Source organism: Podarcis liolepis, assembly GCF_965112155.1.
Source record: "Podarcis liolepis genome assembly, chromosome: 13".
Taxonomy (NCBI): domain Eukaryota; kingdom Metazoa; phylum Chordata; class Lepidosauria; order Squamata; family Lacertidae; genus Podarcis; species Podarcis liolepis.
This window is the reverse complement of record NC_139573.1, coordinates 33,010,825-33,034,233: the sequence shown is the minus strand read 5'-3', so window position 1 is coordinate 33,034,233 and position 23,409 is coordinate 33,010,825. Positions and strand designations below refer to the sequence as shown.

At 44.4% G+C, this 23,409-nt stretch overlaps 1 protein-coding gene across 4 annotated transcripts in view; it reads left to right on the top strand.

The window, feature by feature from the left end:
* The window catches only part of ARHGAP23 (Rho GTPase activating protein 23), a 171,602-nt gene that overhangs the window by 66,691 nt on the left and 81,502 nt on the right, over window positions 1-23,409 (top strand). The window contains exon 1 of one of the 4 annotated variants that reach the window (XM_083469398.1): window positions 13,068-13,950. The exons of the other annotated variants lie outside the window; for them this stretch is intronic. Within the exon in view, the coding sequence (XP_083325524.1) occupies window positions 13,630-13,950 (321 nt within the window). The 5' untranslated portion in view covers window positions 13,068-13,629. Of the gene's footprint in view, window positions 1-13,067; window positions 13,951-23,409 lie in introns of those variants that run through there. 4 annotated transcript variants of the gene reach the window in all.

Genomic DNA, 23,409 nt, shown 5'->3' with positions numbered 1-23,409 from the left:
AATGATGTGTGTTGCTAATTATGGTTATTTAGTGATGAAGGGAAGACACTTTGCATGTACTTTGAATGCATTTTTTCCATAATTCTTGCTTCCTGTATCTGGAGCCGAGCCCTCTAGCACTGAAAACAAGTTTTCTGGCTCAGCCTTAAGCCCTGTCTCAAAATTAAGTCCAATCACCATACCTTAAATCCTCCCTCACATCACACCCTGCTGTCTCCTGTAGTTCCTCTGTCTCAGTAGAAAGCTAGAAGTGCACCTGCTAAATAATCTAAAATATTGGATGGGATTTTGTGCAGTTAGTATGCCTCTTCCACACAAAGTGGTTTTCAGAGCTGTTGGGAATCTCCCTTGGCTGCTTGTTACCTGCTGCAAGAGTTGTCTCCATTCCCACGCAAAGTGAGGAATCAGGGCTCTCTCTCTCTCTCTCTCTCTGCACATACACATTTTGGTCAATAACCAGTTGTTAGGGCTAGTTTTGTTGCTGGAGGACAGCTGTGGTTTTGTTTCTTTTAAGATTTCCACTGTAGTTTGTATTGCTACAGAAGATGATCGCACACAGCAACTGCGGGAAGTGGGGGCGGCGACACAAAATTGGCCTTTTTTTTGGTAAACATCGTGTTTTGAAGTGGCACATCTGAATGTGGAAGAAATTTGTGACACATCTGGCATTGATGCCAAAGCACAACACAGTAGTGTGCTTATGACATCGCTGCTGTTCTCATCCCCACAGCAAAGTGTGTGTGGTTGAGAATTCAGATTTGTGATGTAGGAAATGTGCTTTCCCAGCAATTTCTCTGGGCAGTCTGAGTATTGGGAAATGATGGCTTTCCGGGGGTAACTGTGGCTTGATTCTTATTAAGAGTAAAAAAAACATAGCTCCTTGAATTGTATTTGGCTATAGGGATTCAGTATGGGCTCTAGAGTATGGCTGTAGCAGACTTCTAGTGAATATCCTGCCAACAATTGGCTCCACACCTTGTTGTGAATTTGCAGAATCTTCTAGATCGTTTGAAGTAAAATCCACCCTAAATGATTTCATTTGTTGTTGTTGGCATCTGTCTATTTCGGGAGACAATGGAGGAGTGCGCCTCTGGGGGTGAACTCAAACTGCTGGAGATTTACAGCGTCTGCTGTAGCTGTAGAAACCGATACAGGAGAGCTATGTTTTGTTGCAGCTGGGGCAGATGAAGGCCTACAATTGTGCTGCTGCAGATGCATCCTGGTGTTTCTTCTTTCTGTGCTCCTCCTAGTGGACATTCCTCCTCTGGTCATTGCTGTGGATACACAACCTGACTGTCTGTCTCCAAGCACTTTGGTCATCCTGAAGGGATTCCCACACAAAGGGGTTGATATAGCCAGCCTTCAGAAACAGTTGGCGCACTCTATATCATGCATGGTGGTCTTGCAGGATAATAAATGAATTCTGGGAGATGGTGTATAATGAACTGAAGAAAATGTTTTAAAGAACGTTTGCCAAAAACGCAGAAGCTTTCCTTCTGGGAATAATAATAACAGAAATCCCCCCAAAAACCAAATGTAAATGACCACAGCTGCCAGAATTCTGGCGGCACAATAGTAGAGAACAGATGCAGTACCATCAAGAGAAGAATGCCATTTTAAAATTTTAGAATACAGTGGTACCTCGGTTTTTGAACGTCTTCGTTGACAAACATTTCGGGTTTTTGAACGCCGTAAACCTGGAAGTAAATGCTTCGGTTTTCCAACACGCCTCAGAAGTCAAACATGCCATGTGGTTTCCGCATTGAGTTTTCTGTATTGAGACTTTCGTACAGAGTTTTTGGTTTTCGAACATTTCAGAACTCGAACAGTCTTCCGGAACGGATTACGTTCAAAAACTCTGGTACCACTGAATATAGAATTAGCCAGTATGACAAATAGATTAAGAAATAAAGATGGTAATAGTTTAAAAGAAGACTGGACATTATATATAAATTATATGGAAAAAATATTACAGCAAGAAAATAATCATAACAGACTGACAAAAAATACTCAGCTGTAGAAGGTGGAATGTGAGAGAATGTAAGGTAATGAAAATAATCTAGTAGAATAAGAAAACACAGTTAAAATGATAGCAAATAGGAAGCTATGGAAAGAGTGGGAGTAAAAGTTAAGATATATGAGTTAAATAAACCAGAGGAATAAGTTATGTTACCATTATTAATCACATATTCAGTGGTACTTGGTTTACGAACATAATCCGTTCCGGAACTCCGTTCTTAAACCAAAGCGTTCTTAAACCAAGGCGTGCTTTCCCATAGCAGCGGCGGACTCAATTTACAAATGGAACACACTCAACAGGAAATGAAACATGTTCTTATTCCAAGGCAAGATTCACAAACCAAAACACCTACTTCCGGGTTTGCAGCGTTCTTAATCTAAGTTGTTCATAAACTAAGCTGTTCTTAAACCAAGGTACCACTGTATATGTCTTATATTTATGCTATTCCTTTCTTATTATCTAATGTATGTCTGTAACACAGTATGTGTTGGTGATGTGATATAATAGAGGGGGTGGGGGAAATATAGCCAGCCTTCAAGTCTCATTTGCAGACATATTTGTAATGCAGAATTGCTCTGGGCTTGGAGCCTGAAGCCACTTCCCTGTAGACCATGTCAATGGGGATCCTACCATCTTCCATGCTGTGGATGTAACCAAGCCAGTGTTGGTGTCGATGAGACAGGAGTGTGAATATGGGTTCACACCCATGGGTTCATGGGAATATGGGTTTGGGAAAGCGCATCTTTACCTGAGACCGTGTCCTGCCATGTGACGTCCAAAATCTTCCTGACGCAGTGCATGTGGAAGGCGTTGAGGCGCCGCTCCTGGCAGTTGTAAGTTGCCCACGACTCACTTCCATAAAGCAGCGTGCACAACGCACAAGCCTACATTTTGGTATTGGTCATTAGCATCACATTCTCCCATACCAGGAGGCGAGTATTGTATGAATACAGTGGTACCTCAGGTTAAGTACTTAATTCGTTCCAGGGGTCCGTTCTTAACCTGAAACTGTTCTTAACCTGAAGCACCACTTTAGCTAATGGGGCCTCCTGCTGCCGCCGTGCCTCTGGAGCACAATTTCTGTTCTCATCCTGAAGCAAAGTTCTTAACCCGAAGTACTATTTCTGGGTTAGCGGAGTCTGTAACCCGAAGCGTATGTAACCTGAAGCGTATGTAACCCGAGGTACCACTGTACTTTCATCCAGGGATGAAATCCAGGTGTTAATACAGCAAGTTTCTGATGGGTTAATAAAAGGGTTTTCTCAAGTGAAGCTGACAATGCTTTTTGGTCTCTAATGCCTCTGCCGTGAAATTTATAACACATTTTGCGATATTCCTATCTTACTCTTCTTCCATGAAGCTCCCTCATTTTATCCTCACAACAGTCCTGTGACCTAGATTAGGCTGAGAGAAATAGAGAGTGGTCCAAGGCCCAACCAAATGAGCTTCATGGCTGAGCAGGGACTGGAATGTGAGTCTCTTCAAGTTAACGTAATACAAAAAGTGGGAGAGAGCTGTTTGAAAACCAAACATACATTTGATCAGTATTGTCCCTTCATTCAGTTTGTGAACATGGAGAAGAAATCTGTTTTTTTCTTCTTCTCCTTCATAGAGCCACCTGTGAAAACTCCTAGATTTTTTTGGGTGAGAACAAATAATCTGAAACGGGTCAATGGGTCAGCCTCTTGTTGGAACTAGAATGGAATTCAGTTTTCTAGAATGCAAAACAGGTTGGGCTAGCGAATTTGTCACAGGTGTATCTTGCATGCACTGTTGACTGTGCACACAAGGTTGCTTTATCTAAACTCCTCTTAAATGCAAGCATTTTTTTTTTTACATTTGTGTGTTTGTTTATAGTTTTAACTGCCCTGGTTCACAGGACCTGCTAATCCAAGCCTTGGCTACAGCTTGTGGATAGCGAGGAGAGAGTTAACCATAAGTTCTGGTTTGGATGATATGTTAAGGCAAACCTTGGCGTAGTTTAGTGTAGCAGGGCAGCAAAAACAGCTGCAGACTCATTTCCAGGAGCCCACATGTTCATGCAGTCACACTAAACCAAGGACTCAGCTATACAGCTGCAAATAAAACATTTTCAATGTATTGTAAAGTGCAGTATACAAATGTGACACTAGGTGGCAAGAGTGAGCTATGCCAAATTCAATGTATATTTCAAAACGTGTTTTTTTTAAAAAGCATTTTCACAGTGGTTTTTTTTTTATGTGTGTAGATTCCACCCAAGGTTTAGCTTAGTGTGTTGTGTGCTAACTTACCCATTGTAAATTTTGCATTTGGTATATTTTATTTTACTGTTTGCACGATACAAGTATTTACCGTATATGCTTGGTTTTAAAGTTGTGTTTGGACACTTTTATTGAAAAAAGTGACTAAAAAGTGCAATTAATATATAAACTAATAACAATAACAATAATAATATAACCACTGTTCCTCTTGTTGTTTTTGCTCGTTGTGGAAGCTTTTATATAGTAGTCTTCCGCATCAAGTTCAGCTTTCTCTCTCATACTGAAATAATTGGTGTGTGAATGCGACGGCTGATGCTGAACTCTGGGCCTGAGCTTTGGCTGTATAGGCAGGAAAAAGTTCCTCGCATTTCAAGTGTGGCTGGACTGCTGCATTTTTAAAAATAGTTTTATTGGGCAGTTGGGGAAACAAAGGCTTTTCTTCCTCATCCCCTCCCTGCTCAGCCCTCTTGTGTCACGGCTGACAGCTGTGCAGAGGCAAAGAGCCTTGTCTTGTTCCTCAGGCTCTGTAACTTGGGCTTGTTGAGACATGTGAGGAAAAGAGAATGCGGGTGAGTCTGAACAGGGCACAAAAATGCCATCCAGGATCCAGCGGGGAAGGGCCTGACGGACATGAAAGTGGTGGTTTCGGAGGATTTTTGTCATTTTTGGGGGGGTAGCAACGAAGTGGAAGGCAATGTGTGTGTGGCGGTGCTTTTGAGGCCTGCTTATGACAGCAGGGCAGCCATGTTTGGTTTTGTGAGCATCTTTGGTAGCCCTCTCTCTTTGCTTGGCTCTGTGGAAACATCGCTATACATTCATTGCGACTTGATAAAGCCTCACTGAGGTAATAAAACCCGTGTCTGAACTGAATCCCTTCAGACTGTGGGCTGGTCGGATGACTGAAGACCCAAATTCCTTGCACATAGAAAACTGTACACCTGGCTTTCTCTCAGTTTCGTACTATTTTGCTATGTGGGAGGGATTTGTTTATTTATGTTTATTTAATGGAGAAACATTCAGTCATGCGAGCTTCCTACAAACAGCCCGAAGTAGTACGGCTCAGGTTATCATTTTATCACCTCAGTAAGGACCAGACACTACACAGCAGATAAGTGTAGCATCTTCCTGTAGGGTTGCCATATTTCAAACCGTGAAAATACAGAAGTTGTCACCTTCTTAAAACTGTTTTTTATGGAAAACCAGCAAAAATCGGCCGACATGGGCTGCCATGCACCCGGATTTCCCCCGACATTTTACTGATTTCCACCAGGGCACTGCTGCCGACTGCAGTATTCCCGGATATGTCCAGGGAATTATGGGGATATGGCAACCCTATTTTCCTGACTTCTTAAAACAAAACAAAACAAAAGAAACTCTTGGGAGGCTGAGGTGAGAGTGAAGCAAAGGGTGGGGCAAAGGAACTGCTTAATCCTTTCCCCTCCACATATTTTCCCCACTCAAAATTCCCGGCCCCACTGCGTTTCAACCCATTGGAGTGGGTAGGTGAGAGATAGATACAATTTCCTTCTCGGGTGGAAAAAACAGGGCAAGTTTCGAAACATTCAGAGGCGAAAGGATCAAGCAGCTCCCTGGAGAAAGGCAGGGAAAGCTGGAGGAGATAATAGAACCACTTGCCCTCCTTTAATGGTTGGTTTTCTGGTCTCTGCTAAGCAGCTAATTGTTCCCCCCTCCCCAAACCTGTAGGGAAAATCAACTCAAGTAAGCACTCTGCGCTAAAGGTGATATAAGGTAAGCGCAGATAAACAAAGGAAGGAGAAATGTGACTGGCAGCCCACTGTATTACTTCAGACTGCCAGGGAGAAATGTCATTTTGAGTGCTCTTGTTTGTTTTTTCCTACCCCTGCATGTAGAAAACAAGCACATCAGGCAAAGGGTCTTTCCTTCTACAGTGGTACCTCAGGTTACATACACTTCAGGTTACATACGCTTCAGGTTACAGACTCCGCTAACCCAGAAATATTACCTCGGGTTAAGAACTTTGCTTCAGGATGAGAACAGAAATCGTGCTGTGGCGGAGTGGTGGCAGCAAGAGGCCCTATTAGCTAAAGTGGCGCTTCAGGTTAAGAACAGTTTCAGGTTAAGAATGGACCTCTGGAACGAATTAAGTACTTAACCCGAGGTACCACTGTATGCTAATTTTCTACTTAGGGTAAGGTTACCAGATTTTTTTCAATGAATCTGGGGACGCTTTTCAACTTCCTACTAAATAGATGGATTTTGTCAGGGGACTGATTTGTAAATCTGGGGACTGTCCCCGGGAAACAGGGACGTTTGGTAACCTTAATTTAGGGGATTATTATTTTTCACATAGTGATTCTTACGTACACACACAACTGTGATCTCCATCCCTGACCCTTAGCATTACGTGATACAATCCAGTCTTCCACATCTGAACCCGTTCACTACATTTTGTTGCGCATGAAGAGTGAGCACTGAAGACAGATTCTGTGGATAGCCCTATTGAGCCCTGACTGTACTTAAGATTCAGTCTTGCTTCTATGTATCGTGAATGGATATCCAATATTGTCCCTGATACCTTGATACCCATTATGATGTGCTAATATCTCATAATGCAACTGTATTCAACTTTAAAATTACCCTCAAGTGTGCTAATTTTTAAATTCTCTTTTATTGATTTAACAAATCTAAAAGCCCACATGTTTCTGTTCCCTCCCTTTTTTTTCTATTAAAAAAAGGTTCTGTTGTGAACAGAAGGAAAGCTTGAGTGAGACATTTTAGATGCTTTAGATGGTATTGGCCCGGGATTTGGGAATTCTGGTCAATGCCCGATCGTTATTATTATCTCAGAACCTGTTTCCGTACTCTCATAAATCAAAGGTGACAGTCTTTGAGATGCTTTTGGACTTCCACAAATCATACACTATAACCCAGCTTGGAAACTGCCACCTTAGGGTATCCTGGGCACCGTGAGAGTTTCCAGACTCTTGCGATTTTCAGGTGAGATTCAGTCACATACCAGAAAATTCAGGTTGCACACGTATAGTTGATTGGGAAGTCTTGAGCATCAAACACACTTCTTCAAAAGATCAGACTTTTTTGCGATAAGGAAAGTGAAAGGAAAATGCACTGGAAAGTGTGGAATAACATTTGCTTTGACCCTAGGTGGTTTAACATCTCTGCAAACAAATCAGGATGAATGCTCAGTAAACAGGTCATCTGGAAGCACACTGTGTCTGACCCAGCACTTAATTCTGACACAACTCAAGTGCACTGGCCCATGCCCATAATTGTCCATTGACTTCCAAATGAATGAGGGACTAGGGGTTTGCAGTCCAAAATACACCTTGGAGTGTGGCACAACTGCACCACCAGGAAGGAAACTGTCTCGAACATTAGGCCTTAACATCATGTTTGGGCTAAGCATGTTTCTTCCATGCCAATCCTTGCCAGTTACACATATAAATGAATAAGGAACGGAAGGCATGCACCACAAAATAAGGCTTGGACCACCACAAATTATCCGCCCAATATGTGAAATTTGCACACAGCTGCTGTTCAGAAATGCAAATTTCTGTGCTTGGTCTCCCCTCTCCTGCCCTGAGTTTGAATATTTAGTTAGTTATATGCTGCCACAAAAGTTCTCTGAGTTTCTTGAATAAATTATGTGTATGTGTATAATACAGCTCTAGGCATATCTACTCAGAAGTAGGTCCCATTGTCTTTAGTGGGGCTTACTCCTAGGTAAATGTGTAAGATTGCAGCCTTCATGTGTGAAATGGCCCTCATTGTGAACAGTGCAGAAGCTAAAATGTTAAGGACTTACGCTCAATTAATATTTCCACAGTCTTGGTCTAGGTAAAAAGCAAAACATACGTTCTTTGGAGCTGGGTGGGATATCCTATTCCATAGTCAGTTCATTTTTTAAAGACTCTACTGGTATTTGAAATGGATCGGGATGTGTGGAGAAAAAATGAAAGACGAAAAGACACCGCAGGAGCCGGGGAGAGAATGTGCGGTGGGTGATAAAAGTCCTTGGCTCTCCGAGGACAGGGGTTGCTATCCCAACAATTCTTGGTATTTCTCCTTGCACGTTCATATATTCCTTTCTTTCCTTCCTTTTTTTTCCTTTTTGCATGCTTCTCCCAGGGCCTTTGCATGGCTGGAATACTTCTTAGGACCTCCCCCTAAGTAACAGCACCCTGTGGTTGGAGGAAGGGGAGCAGGTCCTGTGTAACTGGACAAGACCAGACTGAAGGTTTTAGTTACCCCCAGCTTCCAAAATAAATATTAAGCCAGCTTGACTAGTTTGGGGGTTTCTCCCTTTCCTCCCTTGCTGGGCTCTTACGCTTTCACCAAATATACCTACAATTCCCTTCTCCCAGTATCTATGGATGGCTTTTCCAGCTTTTGTTTCTGAAAGTTCAGCCCCATTTCCAGTGACGTGTACTACCGACCTTATTTTTCCGATGCAGCCATGAGGGCTAGAAACTTTTACTTGCAAGACAGATTCTGGGCAGGGTCTCAGTTGTTCCAGGCATGCTGCGGACATGTTAAATAAGAGTGACTTCCTGCTGGTTCTCGCGTCGTTGTTTACATCTGTATTCCACCGATGTTTTTCTAACGTCTTTAGTTTAAAACGTGCCAGCTGTTTAATGTCGGCAGTTGCTGTAGCATAGGCCAGGTAGGAGTGTGAGCTGTGAATCAGGAAGTTGCTAGTTCCAATCTTACCTTTGCTGCATACTCACTCAGCTTCAGAATCCTAGATGCAATGTGGGGATAATACACAACCATTGTAAGGATTACAGAAAAAATGTATGTGAAGCACTTAGAAAATTGCTAAGAGTGGTAACTGCTAACAGAGTAAAAGGTTGAAAATTGCTAAGAGTGGTAACTGCTAACAGGAAAAGGTACTGAGGTGTACGCATGCTGGAAGTAATACCTTTGGCCAGTGCTTTTGATAACAGAGTTATTCATGATGAAGACTGATGTAATAAGAGAGAGCTTATGGTGCATCCCTTGGCTGTGGGGTGAGCCCAGTATATTAACTCTAATTGCAGACTTACATACAAGTGATATCAGCACCTCAAACGGTACTTCAGTTTGCAGCCTGATGTCTCCCAGTTCTTCAGCTTAATTCTTAAAAATAATAATAATTAAAAGCACTGCACAAATGTCCATACTTTTATCTATTCATTTACATCTTACTGGTTTTCTCAAGTTTTCAAAAAACACCACAAACAACTCCGGAGTTTAGGGTGGAGGTAGATTCTTAGTGAGACCAGCCAGTCTAGACCAGGTACTGCATCAAAGTTTTAACAACAGTGGCAGAGTTTGATCCTGAAGCGGAAAGGTGCGTTTGGACGGCAGGCAGGGTGGGCACTCCCAGATCAGATTGCTCCTCTAAAAAGCTTGTGCCTTTTTACACTCTCTGCATGTGCTTTTGGATAATTCTTTCCTTTATTGCTAGTTGTGGCCAAGCTCTTTCAGAAAGAGCAGGCTCTAGCGAACTCAAATTAAGCTCTCACAGTGGATAAAAGCTTTTCGTATACTGTGCCTTGCCAGCTTGTAAGTCTCACCTCTCCAGGCTGGAGGAACGCTATCCAAACCGGGTTGGTGTCAGACGTGGATCCCATCCCATCTAGTTGTGCCTCTCCCCCCCCTCCCCCAAATGCACAGCCGGCTAGTTCCAGCTCATTAAACAGGATTGCCTCCATAGAATTGCCCCTGCCTGCAGCACCACGATTCCTTTGTTAGTCTCAGATTAGCATCCCCAAGGGTGCTGATTCTGCAGGAGGGCATTGGCGAATGGGTTAATTTATTCCCGTGTCCCCTCCCAGCAGCAAGGCTATTCCCTATTCCCAATAACCACTTAAAAGTGACTCGCTAGCCTGATACACTGGAATAAAGATTACAGGGGGGGGGGGCTGGGGGAGGCCATTGTGCTTTTCATGCCCAGAGCTTCATCAAAAAGTGAAACATTCTTTATTCTTCTCCCCCCCCCCCCCCGCATTTTGAGGGGGGCTCTTTGCACCTGTCCAGCTTTGGTCTTGCCATATGTGACTTGGGAGGGGCACAAGGGGACACAGGAAATCCCTTCTTTTGCTGATCCTCTTAACACTTTAGGAGGCATTTTATGTCCTCTCCTATCTCACCTCCTCCCTATCTTGCTTTAATTTTCCAGCGATTGTGAATTGTTTCGTTAAATCACAGTCTGCACCATCCTGAATCCTTAGGGGTTAGCAGAATATTTGTATGTTCTAAAATCAGTTACGTGTCAAAACTTTTTTTTTTATTGGAGCTTTTCATTGCACGTTTTGAAAATGTTTATAAATTGTTCGCCCTCGCCCTCCGCTGGTGCATCCCGTATTTTGGGGCGTTGTGTAGGTAACAACCATTCAGAAGCAAAAATCTGCTGCCGGCTAAGACAGCTGACTAAAGAATCACATGGAAAATTATTACGAGCTTTAAATATCCTGTGAAAATTCTCTAGCAAACGTCTCCAGCAGTCAGAATTCCTGGCTCTCTCCTGGCTTAATGATGGCCAAAATAGAAAGACCTTAGGAAAGTGTTTGGGGCTTGAGATACGGGAAGCCTCTGCACTTGCAGTGGAGGTGCTAGTCTTGATGCTACTCACAGACTTATTGTTGCTGCAAAAAAACTCATCGGAGAGTAATGTTTAGATGCCTCTTTTATGCACATGTGAATGAGCCCTGGTTTCTGCAATCCATCTGCTGCTTTCTCTCCCTCACCCCACCCCACAAGCAGATCATGCCTGCTTGTGCCAGCATAAACTTTATGCATGTATTATCAGGTTCTTACTATAACATTGTAAGTTTTCCATGTGGTGAAGAAGCATGCATGAACCCAAAGCTTGCTACCATGCCTGCCACCAGTATAACCAATCCACACAGGCTGTGTGTGTGAGATCATTCCTGTCTTCAGCATTCTTTCCCTTTGAAGAAAGCTGAATGCATAGAACAGTGCTAACTGCTTCTTCTGGTGGATCAGATAAAATGAGCCAAGCTGCAGATCTACTAAAATCCTCCCTACCAAAGACTTCATTTCTTCAAAATTCCGTGTGTTGGAACCTGTGGTCCTCTAGATGTTGCAGGATTACAGAAAACCAGTGTGGTGTAGTGGTTAAAGTCATGAACGCGGTCATGAACCTTACTGGGTGACCTTGAACCAATCACAGCCACTCAGCCTAACCTACCTCACAGGGCTGTTGTGGGGATTAAATGAGGGGGAGAACCATGTACACCACCTTGAGCTCTTTGGAGAAAAAGGTGGGATATAAATGCAATAAGTAAGTAAGTAAAGTTCCCATCGCTCTTGACCCATTGGCTGTGCTAGCTGTGGCTGATGGAAGCTGGAATCCCAACAAAATTTTGGAGGGCTGTAGGTCCTCCACCCCTGTCCTAAATGCATATACAGTGGTGCCTCGCAAGACGAAATTAATTCGTTCTGTGAGTTTTTTCGTCTTGCGGATTTTTCGTCTTGCGAAGCACGGTTTCGGAAAAGTTTTGGAAAAGCTTCAAAAATCACCAAAGTCTTCAAAAACCTCAAAAAAGGCTACCACACCGCGTGCTATGAGTTGCTCCTCGAAGTCAAGTCGCAGCTGTATTAACGGTTTTAAGAAAAAGGAAACAAACTTGCAAGACGTTTTCGTCTTGCGAAGCAAGCCCATAGGGAAATTCGTCTTGCGAAGCAACTCAAAAAACCAAAAACCCTTTCGTCTTGCGAGGCATTCGTCTTGTGAGGCATTCGTCTTGCGAGGCATTCGTCTTGCGAGGTACCACTGTACTCCCTTCCCTGTCGTCATGACAATGCACAATGTTCTTTTTGTTTGCTTTTTTGGCATCCCCTTGGACAGTTCAATTGGAACACCACTGTCGTCTTCTTTCCCCACCATGGCCTAGAAATCTGGCAAATGAATAGCTTGTAGTCTGTTTTAATATTTTTTTTTTGTCTGTGTAAGAAGAGGTTTCTGGTGGTAGTTCTATGGGTCCACCTCCCTTGCCTAGCATGGCTTGCCCTTTGGCGGCTCCTGATTGAGAGGACTGCTGGAATGGAAATCCCACAGCACAGGGAGGACCAGGAACTATGGAGTGTTACTATGGAGTTGGATGTGGAGAGTTGGCCGGCTAAATCACCCTGCCATGTGGCGTTCTGATTTTTTAAAATTTCTGCGGAACACGCTTGATATGTTATTGTTCGCTCCTTGGGGCAGAGACTTCTCTTTATAGTTGTTGTTACCCTTGCTTATATTATTCTGTCAAATGCCACGCACACTGATGGTATTGTGTAAACAAACACAAACGCCACAATAATAGGCTGAGGTTTATATAAAAAAAATCAAGCTTGAGCTTAAAGCTCCTCTGCTTCTTTGCTTCCTCCCCAATTAGCAAGAGTTCTGTTATTTCATGCATAAGCTAGAGTTGGCCAAATCTGGCCGTGACCCTGAGCTTCTCAGTGCTCAGGATGCAGGGAGCCAGGGGTGGGGGGCGCAGGGAGAAAGGAAAACCGTCCACCACCTCTCTCTTTCTGGCAAGTGGGTGAGCGCTCCAGCTCTCAAATAAGTTCAGGAAGGAAGGAAGGAAACTGTATGTTCATGCTGTGATTTAGAAGAAATGCAGAGGATTTAAAAGAACATAACACCAGCAAGAACACTATCCCCCCTCCCCGGGGTGGACACTGAGATGGAGTCAGCTGGAGTGGGTTGGGTCACATAGGGGTGGGGTGGGGCAGAGATGGCCTGATACCTCAGAGCAGCTGCAGGGCTGTCTGTGCGGAATGAACACGAGGGAAGCTCTATTCTCTTTCTGTCTGCCTAGCTGTCAAGTCACAACCTAGTCTCTCTGATTTGCATCCATCTCATTCCCACCAGGCAGAATTTGCTGCCACTGCTGCCTCCTCCTCCTCCACTTCTCCCCATGTAATTAGTTTTCTCTGTACAGTCTCAGGGCTTTTCCCTTTCTGCTTCCGCCTGTTGTAGGAAGAGGAGTGTGGTATTCTAAGGCCAGTTGCTGTTTTCTCTCTGAGTGTGTGTGTGTGCGGAGATATCTGGCGTGCCCGGACTTGGAAATCCTCAATGTTTTGCCCATGATACATGAGACGAGAGACTTGAGACAGAGCAACATCTTGGATAAGGAGGAAAAAACAAAATACAAGCTAGCAGATTTCCTACTGAAGTTGTCGAGAGCAGTTGAGAAGAACGTCCACTGTCCAAAGAGTGTGGATGGAACCTAACCAGCCTGGCGCCAGGAGTTAAAAGATCCAGTTTGAAATCTCTCTTTATTCACCTATCCTGAGTTTCTTCCGATCTGCCGGTTCTGTCACTTCAGCTTTGCTGCCTCTGTGCCAGGAATTTCCTCATCTGGGAGTGCAATGGTAGAAGAAGGCATGAGCCGGGGGGATCGGGCTCCCTGTGGTGGCGGGCCACGGGGACCCCCACGCCCTCCAGCCCCGCCGCACCATGGCATCTCAGTGGTGGGCAAAGCCGTGTGGAGCGTGGCACGAGCAGGGAAAGGCTGGCGCTTTGAGCGAGCTGTCGGCGTAGATTGCAGCTTGCCCGAACCCCGTTGCATCTGGTTGACGAGTTTGCGGAACGACAACACCGAATGGTGGGAGAAGCGGTGGCGCCGTGCCGGGGCAGGGATGGCTCGGCAGAAGTGCCGTGCACGACCCAGAATAGAGAGGAATTTCACGGTGAGAGAGCTATATTGCCTTCGTGTGTCTTGTTTGTGTGCATATGTATTCCATTTCCAGGCAGCTCTGAAGGGAAGCTCTGATCAGGTCATTCCTTCTCAGCCTTGTTTCCCCAAATCTTTAAAATAGGGATGAATTGTGACCTGCCTTTTGGTGAAGTGGTTGGGAGAGTGACTTGAAAGGGAAGACTTCAGAATGTTTTACTGATGTTTGTGGTCTGCATGTTTCTCTTGCCTACTGGGACATTATTTGAGCCAGAGCTTAATGCATTCTCTGTGCATTTAGGAAATGAGAAGAAATAATAAAAAAGGGTAGCTTGAGCATGTGTGTGGAGTATTTTCCTTGCCAGTAACTGCAGCCAGCACTATCTGAAATTGGGGAGTGGGGCAGCTTTCAGGTCAAAACATGCACCTCCTGGGCAGACTTGAGAACTGGCACCTCATTTTAGAAATCAAGGGCTATTTAATTTCCACATCCCATGAACAATGATCCTAAATTTTCCTAGGGCGCATATATAACAGTGACTGTGGTTGTGCTGGTTTTCTTTTGTTTGCGAATGGTTGTGTTGGCAAATGTGTTTGAACACCCATCCAACGTGGATCCCTAAATGGCAGGATCAGGACACCGTGGTGGGTGAGCAGGCTGCTAGCCAGCACGGATTTCAAGAGGGCAGATACCATGAAAAGAATTAATCATAGTCTCACCGTCTTGCCTGCCCTTGGGGATAGCTTGCTCACAGCATCCGTTTCCATGCTATGTAATATGGGAATACTTTACATAGCAACACCCTAATGACAAGTTACCTTCTTGGGTTGTTCCTCAATTAGATAAGGATTTCATTCTGCTTGTCACTTACTAGATCTTTAAGTAGCTTTGTGAGCCTGTAGGGTTAGAAAGTTGGACTTAAACCTGGGAAGTTTGGCACCAAATCTTTCCTTGAATACTGAGTTGCAACCTGCCCAGAATCTTTCATTTGTGTGTGTGCATTTGTATCCTATTACAGTATTCTTTCTATAATTCTTTGTACCCTATTATTCTTGTGGGGCGGCTTGTATAGGGGTGCTTGGAAGGAATAGTCTCTTTGCAAGATATGTTTGAGTGAGAGGTACTGACTGGCTCACAATAGCTTCTTGAGTTTCATAGCTGAATGGGGATTGGAGCCTATATCCTAGCCTAGGTGTACACTGCATTTTTAAAGAATGGTAGCATTAAAGTCCTGTGCTCAGGCAGTCCTCTTTATGATGCAAGATAAAGCTGAGTTCTGCAACCTGCGAAAGTTGCATGCCTCGAGAAAGTTTCCACAAGTGTGCATATAATTTGTTCAGCAGGGTGTTTGAAATATTTTGCATAAATTTATTCCAGTTATTGCTGGGAGGGGCAATGCATAGAAGCCCAGGTCCCAACCACTGAGAATCATTCTTCACCTTCTCCTTAGGCTTCTAAGAATTCACTAGTCATTGCCCAGCATATGTTCACAGCCAAGAGGGGTCACTTGATGTTTCTTTGTTTTAAATGAAAGCTGAGATTCTCAGGAAGCTGGAGTCTTTGTTTCCCCCCTGTGTATAATTGTGTGTCTTACCTCCACAAGTTCCATACTCCACCTACTGCACATTAGAAAAATATATGATTTTCCTCCCTCCCAATTAAGGGCTAGAGTTGTAAGTGTATCATTAAGTGGAGTCTTTTTGCTTAAAATAATGTCTTTAAAATAGTGCCTATCTCTACATGCTGCCTTTCTGCCAACACGCTCAGAAGTTTGCAGCTGTTGGAGACGTACGTCCAAAGCAGGGCCAGTGTCAGAAGTCAGCATCGTTGGGCATCTGCCAAGGCCTGCCCCTTAGCAGAGAGCCCACTGCCAACCCCGAGCGCTCCCTGCCAACCCCTGCTGCTCCTCTTTGCCATCACTGTCTGTTCACCTGCTCTCTCCAAGCAGGTCAACAGTGACAGCAGCAAGGAGAAGGTGGAGTAACTTCCGTTCACCTCTCCCTTTCCTTTTAGACACAAGCTGACAGGGCAAATGAATGGGCAGCGCCAGTGATATGGGGCTACTTGGGGGAGAGCCGGGGCATCATAAGAGCATTAGAAGTGCACTGCTGGATCTAGTTCAGCATCCTGTTCTCACAGTGGTCAGCCATATGCCCATGAGAAGCCTGCCAGCAGGACCTGAGTGCAACAGCACTCTTCTCTCTTGGGTTCAGGGATTTGCTGCTGCCTCTGACAGTGGAGCTAGAACATAGCCCATCATGGCTAGCAGCCACTGGTGATAGACTTGTCCTCCAAGAATGTGTCTAATTCTGTTTTAAGTTTGTCCAACACAGTGACCATCAGGTCCATCACTACATCTTGGGGGAGCGAATTCCATATTTTATCTATGTGCAGTGTGAACAACACCTGGAGCCAACACTTGATTCCAGGTGTTTATGCCTCTCTCCTTTTCCTTGGGAGATACTGCAGTTTTAGAAATGTGCTTCTAGAACCTAATAAAAGCAAATGATAAAAAGCAGATAAAACATTGTTCCTAATTAAGATCTGTTAACATTGGCCATCAAATGCCTGTCCAAAGGTTTCTGAAAAGGACTCGGTCTAGAACTGTTGCAAGTCATTAGGGGGAAAGACTTCTGTTCTGATAGGGCATATTTACACACACACACACACACACACACACACACCCCCTCACTGTGTTTAAAATATGGCATATGGTGGAAGAATCAAAGGAGGAGCTCTTGGAAATATATTAAACCCTACATGACTGAGAGGGAAGGGTGGTCCTAAGGGTTGTGTTGTATAAAATGGTGCCTATCTCTGCATGCTGCCTTTCTGCCAACACGCTCAGTGGAACCTTGGGTTGCGAACGTGATCCGTGCAGGTGGCACGTTTGCAACCTGCAGCATTGTGTCTGCGACGCTCATGATGCGATTCGGCGCTTCTGCGCATGCGCAAAGTGCAATTTAGTCTTCTGCGCGAGCGTCGAAACCCAGAAGAAACCCGTTGCAGGATTTCTGGGTTTGGCGAGTCCGTAACCTGAAAAGGCGCAACCCGCAGTGTTTGCAACCTGAAGTATGACTGTATTCTGTTTCCGTGACTTAAGTTTTCAGATAATACGGGGGATGATCATTGAAATAATTATTCCCCCTTCCCACTCCCAAAAAACCTTATAAGATCTGCATACTTGCTTTTTCTGTTTATATGAAAACTCTGATTCTTAGAATACTCTGACACTTAGAATACACTGATACTTAGAACACAAAGTGTTGTAAATAATCTCTCACCTGGTTACCTTTATGCAGCAAGTAAAGCTTCCTTCCAGAGAAATTTTGCAGTGGTTGTTTCTCTTCTTCCCAGGCTCCCCTTAGGCCACAAAGATACTTGCATATGTTATGCATATGGGCTAGTAAAACATTTTATAGGCTAGTAACTTTTCTGCATACACTGTTATTTGCATGTGTGTGTTTTGTAGGGTTTTTATTTTATTTTTTAAAAAGACATCCTATATCAGTTTACTAAGTTGATGGTAGCAGATGCTACCATCAAAGAGGGAGTTTAAAAAGGGGTAGGCTAGTCTTGCAAGGAAAGCTTAGGACATAACTAAGGAAGCTAGAATGATTTATTTATTTTAAACCATGCTTCTAAAGTGTGTGCATTGACCATTATAGAACACGTGAGCTCTCTATATATTAAGGGCAGTGGATGTTGATTGATTCTCTGTTATATAGCACCATCTATATACATGACCCTTTTTAGAGGACAGGTCACTGCGCCAGCAGATTGACAGTCTAAACGTAAAGGATGCAACAGAGGAAAGAGATGAAAAGGGAGAGGCAAAATTAGGTGGATGTTTTAATATTTAAGTGCCTTATAAATCGGCTTGGCTTACATGTAATGCTAAGCCATGGTTTGTTTTGCTTAAGTGTGGTTTGTTTGTATGTCTGAATTGGTTCAAGCCAGCTAACTCTGGGCCAACAGACCAGATAGTGAAATCATGGTTTGAAATTGGCTTATGAATCTCAGCTTGCATTAACCACAGTCTCTTGGTACAGCTGCCATCCTGGGTGCTGATTGAATCCTGACCACTGGCCTTCTCCCTTAACTTCAGTTAGGGAACTTTTAAGCTTTTATTCTAAATTGGCTTGATCCTTGTCATATCTCTGGCACCTGAGGGTGTCTAGACTAATTCCTGCTCTTCAGTGGTTGCTGAGTTTGCCCTGTCAGTATTCTGGAAGAAAGCTTGGCTCCTTTACGTACGAGGAACTTCACTTATCATTGTTCTTGGGCTGTGGCAGGAAACCTGAGAGTTTACCCATATGTAACTACTGACCTTTTACCAGGCTGGATTGGGTTTATATAATATACTGTGCTGGATTGGAGTGGGTCTTGCTTTTTCTGTTATGGAGTGAAAGAATAAAAATTTGGGGTAACTATCACCAAACGTTCATTTAAACAAAGGCAAAGTGTTAGGCATTTTTGAAGGTGCTGTTTGGGAGGACATACTATAATCGGGGGTCGACAAGCTTTTTAGGCCCATGAGCACGTTTGGAGCTGTAATGGACTCTGGTAACTTCTACCTCCCCTCACTTCATCAGCCCCCTCCCCTGCAGCTGTGAGACAGAACAAGAAGAAGCATGCACACACATATTTTGTTTTTCAAAGGGATCTGACCAAAAGTCGGATCTCATAGAGTTAGTTTGAGTATTGAAAAGCAGGTAGAGGTGAAAGAGGAAGTGGGAAAGAGTGTCACTCCTTCAGTGCCATATACTGTTCAAGGGGCGAGGGAATAGCCACTCTCAACACCTCATGACAAAAGGTACACCAAGTGTGCAGGCAGGGGCCTCCGAGGCTTTGTGGACACTAGGGGAAAACTTCAGGGGCACCATTGTGCCTCTGGGCATCATGTTGGTGACTCCTGTACTGTTCACACGTGGTTTATATACTAGGGTAGGAACACAGGAAACAGTAGTATGCCATGCTAGATCATTGATCCATCTACTCAGACAGGCAGCTGCTCTCCAGGATTACAATCAATTGTCTATACCATCACTTTATCCTCATAACTGGTAGTGGTCAAAGTGCATGCTTTTGTATTATTCAACGATCCCTGCCCCAAAATACATTCTCCACTCCCCGCCCCCCCCACTGGGAGGATCATGTATTTATTTAAAAGCATTTTAAACTGCTTAATTTTTTTAAAAAATGTCTTTCAGTGATTTATACTATACACAATATATAAATAAGAACAGTCACATCCTCTCCTGATTCAGATGAAACCGAGAAGTAGAAATGGGTGTCATCCGCATACTGATGACACCATGCCCCAGTTTTCATAATGACTTCTCCCAGTGCCTTCATATAGATATCAAACAACATTGGGGGTTGTATAGTGCCCTGTGGCAACTCTTACCATAGCACTGCCAGGGGGCAGACATAAAGCCCCCCAAAGCTATCCTCTGAACCTGGCCTGGTAGGTAGGTAGGAGAGCCACTGCAACACAGTGCTATGAGTTCACAGTTCATGGAGATGACCAGGAGCATACTGGGGTCAATGGTATTGAAAGCTGCCGAAAGATCAACCAAGAGCAACAGGGTCGTTCTCCCCCGTCCTCTCTCAAAGGAGGTCATCCCTCAGGGCAACCAAGGCCAATTCTGTCTCATGTTGTGTGAGGTCATGGGAGGATTATCCCAGCATCCTCTCTGGTTCTGCTTTTTAGAGAGAAAGTGATCATTGATTCTTTGGTAGACAGGGGCATTCTGGGAAGGGTCCTCACTCTGCTATTTTTTATGTGAGCTGAAATAGGAGCGCATATAGTCTTTTATTACAAGAAGCCTGTGTTCTTCCTTTTTCTTTTCTCAGTCAGATTAAAGAAGGTTAAACCATTTGTTGATGTTTGTTGTTTGTTCTTGTGAAAATGGTTTGTATAGCTTTTGAATTTGTGGAGGGATTCATGCCAGGCAACATTACATACACACCCACTGTATAAACAACAACAAAACAAAAAACCTACCCTTCCCATATTTTACTTCAGTAAAGATTTGTTAGCAAAAGTTCTCCGGAGTCACTGTGAGATGGATGTGGAAACTCGAGCCATGAATACACAGAACCAGACCGCACTCTGAAGCAGCGTGGCGTTTAATACCAGTACTGAAAGCACTCCTTCTCTGAAAAAAAAGTCCCCAAGCCACAGTTCTCTGAATTCCCCCTCCAGTATACCACTGGCACAAACATTTTAGTCTTACTTAGGAATTGCTTGAGTGAGAAGATTGCCTCGAGTGGCAAGGCAAGTGCTAGTAGAAATTTTTGTTGTGCTGATCACTTTCCTGTACAAGTGGTGCGGGGGTTCCTTTCCTGACCCCTGCGTGCATTGGCAGAGTGCACATAAACCCACCCTGTTCTGCCCCATTCTGCCTCACCCCTGCCCAGCCCCATTCCACACTGTTTTGGGGCCACTTCTGGAAGGAGGCAGTGTGCATGAATGTGCATGAATTGGACACACTTAAAATGGTTGGTGCCTGTACTTACGTGGGGCTGGGATGCATCTTGTGGGAAGCTGTAACAACTGTGGCCTGCTTCATGTGTTTTGTTTTTTTTGCATGTTCCTGTATCATACATGCTATGTGTGTAAGGTTTGGTGCATTGGGAGCATGTATTTGTCATGGGTGCATGCCTCAGTAACTTAGTATTGGTTGAACCTGCTGGCTGGTCACTAAGGAAAGGGTATATGTTTGCACCTCCTAGCATGTGGTTGCACCCTTTTAGGAGTGCTTTGTGTTATGTGCCCACATTAGACAAACATTTTAAAAATCATTATTGCTGTTGCCATTGCTTCTTCTTTGGCTCTCCTTTCCTCTAGTTTCTTCTACATTGCCCAATATCCAATATCAAAACGGAGCAGAGATATCACTTAGGATACTCTGGAAAGCAGTCAGATATACTGATGCTTCTGTATAAGTCAGTAACAAAACAGCTGCCACCATCGGCATGTGTGCTATAGATGAGCACTAAAAACCTAACTACGAATTTAAGGGGTGGTGTGGAAGGATGGGGCACAGAAATCCTCTGCACTTTGCACTGTGTCTCTACTTCCTCTGCAAATCTTTTGTTTCCTGTTGTCCGGAGCTTCTGCCTTTCAGTACGAATGAATGAACAAGAGGCTGCCCGTGCAAAAAAAAAAGTTTTAATCTGCGTGCTTGGCTTGCAGCGCATCCGCCGTCCCTTTCCGAGGGCCGCCGGGTCGCTTGACAATAGGAAGCAAACTGCCGAGCAGACAAAATGCACATGGAGAATGACCTCGGGGCCAGGAAGAGAAAAGGGACATGGGGACTGAGGCAGGCGTAGGGCGGGTTGGAAGTATTATTATTATTATTATTTGGTCTGCATTTTTTTGAGCCCGGGGATCTACAAGAGGGTGAGTCAGTGCGGGCTGTGTTCCCAGGAGAGCCAAGTCAGGACAGCTCATTTGCAAAAATTGGGTGTTGTTTGGGGAAGGTGAGAGTGCGTTAAAGTAAACCTGCAGGTCAGGCCACTTGGATCGCTCTCGCTTGGGCTGTTGAACCAAGTGACCCAGTTCAGAATCAAGTGACCCAGTTCTTAAAACTATTCTGTTATTTATTTAATTATACTTTTATTCTACTTAATATGCAGGATTTCTAAGCAGTTTACACCAATTTTAGAGGGACATCTGTTTCAGTTCAAGAAAGCTCTGCTGGATCACACCAGTATCTTGTCCAGTATTAATTTTTTTACAGTGCCCAACCAAATGCATATGGGAGAGAGAGTAATATGCACATGCCTTTAGGGCAACAGTGGGCAAACTGTGGCCCTACAGGTGTTGTGGGCTCCCATCAGCCCCAGCCAGCATGGCCCAGTGGTCAGGGATGATAGTAGATCAGCAATGTTTGGAGGGCCACAGGTTCTGCTGTCCCTGCTTTAGGGTTTTAATTTTGATCATCTTCCTGACAGCTTTGCAAGATGCAGTGTAATCCTTCCCCATGTATCTCTCTCTGTACCCCTTTTCACTTGGCACAAGCTCAGTAAAATATATCAAATTCCTAAGTATTGGAAAACAAACTTCCAGTATCCAGTGTCTAGGGGCCTGCCATGGATAGGGATGGAGAAGAGATCTGAATTGTGAGTTGCCAGTCTCAACATTTTCAGATGCTTGGAATTTTGCACCTCCTTTTTCATCACCTACCTCCCCTGTCTCCTTTTACCTGAAGCAGCTTCCCCATTCGTACTCCTCAGCCCTCTACCCTATCCTCCGGGGCCCTCTGCTTCACCAGCAAAGCCTGCCTCCTAGAACCCTCAGAGCAGCGCCTTGCCTGTTTTTTCACTGCTGCTTTAACTTCTCCCCCCTCACCTTCGCTGCTTCCTTTCAGTCCCTATCCTTCAATGCCTCGTCTTCTCCATTCAGGCTGTCAGCCCTACTGAGAAGGAACAGTGTTGCTAGAATGTTGGTGTCAGCACTGAGCTGTAGTCAGCTGGAGAAATGCAATCCCTGGCAAGATTTGGTATGGAGTTGGATGGTGCCCTGGAGCCGATCTCTAGGTGGGTCAGTCTGCGGTCAGGGATCAGGTGGAAGCCTAGGATCTGAGCCAAAGGGGAGCTTGGCACTAAGTTGCAGGAAGGGAACATGCAGAAGGGCAAGCAGACTGGGAAGAGAGCAGTTAGGCAGCAAGACAGGTGTGTCCGCAGGATCCTCCTCTAATAAGTTAGGAAGAGCCTTGCTGGTCTGTGCATTTTCCCTCATCTTTGAGAGTTGACTTGGGTTTGCCATCAGGAAGCTGCTAACTGGAATGCCCCCTGATCCCGACAGAGAGTTGTGAGGCATCGGGTTCAAGTTTGTGCAACTCGGATCAGAGCATCGGCCTCAATTCTCCAGTTCTGAAAGTGGGGATAATTAAAAACATAATAAGTAGAGCCCTGAAGCTGACATCCTGTTCCAAATTGCACAATCCCAGAAAGCAAGTCCCGGTGACTTTAGTGGAACTTCCTTTTTCTCCAACCCCACCCCAAGTGTGTTCTTTCTGAAGTCTTGTGTGTCTTGCAAATGTGGGTGTGCCTTTTCATTCTTCTCTTGTTTTGACCAGCTTTTTCATTTTTCTCTTGTTTTGACCAGCTGTCACTCTCCCCTTTTGCACCTGAGCGGCAGCCATAAGGGAACTCCAGGAGCTGATGTCAGAATCTATCTACCATATTTTTTGCTCCATAAGACTCACTTTTTCCCTCCTAAAAAGTAAGGGGAAATGTGTTTGCGTCTTATGGAGCGAATGCAGGCTGCGCAGCTATCCCAGAAGCCAGAACAGCAAGAGGGATCGCTGCTTTCACTGCGCAGCGATCCCTCTTGCTGTTCTGGCTTCTGGGATTCAGAATATTTTTTTCTTCTTTTCCTCCTCCAACAACTAGGTGCATCTTATGGTCTGGTGCGTCTTATAGAGCGAAAAATACAGTATCTATCTATCATCTATATCT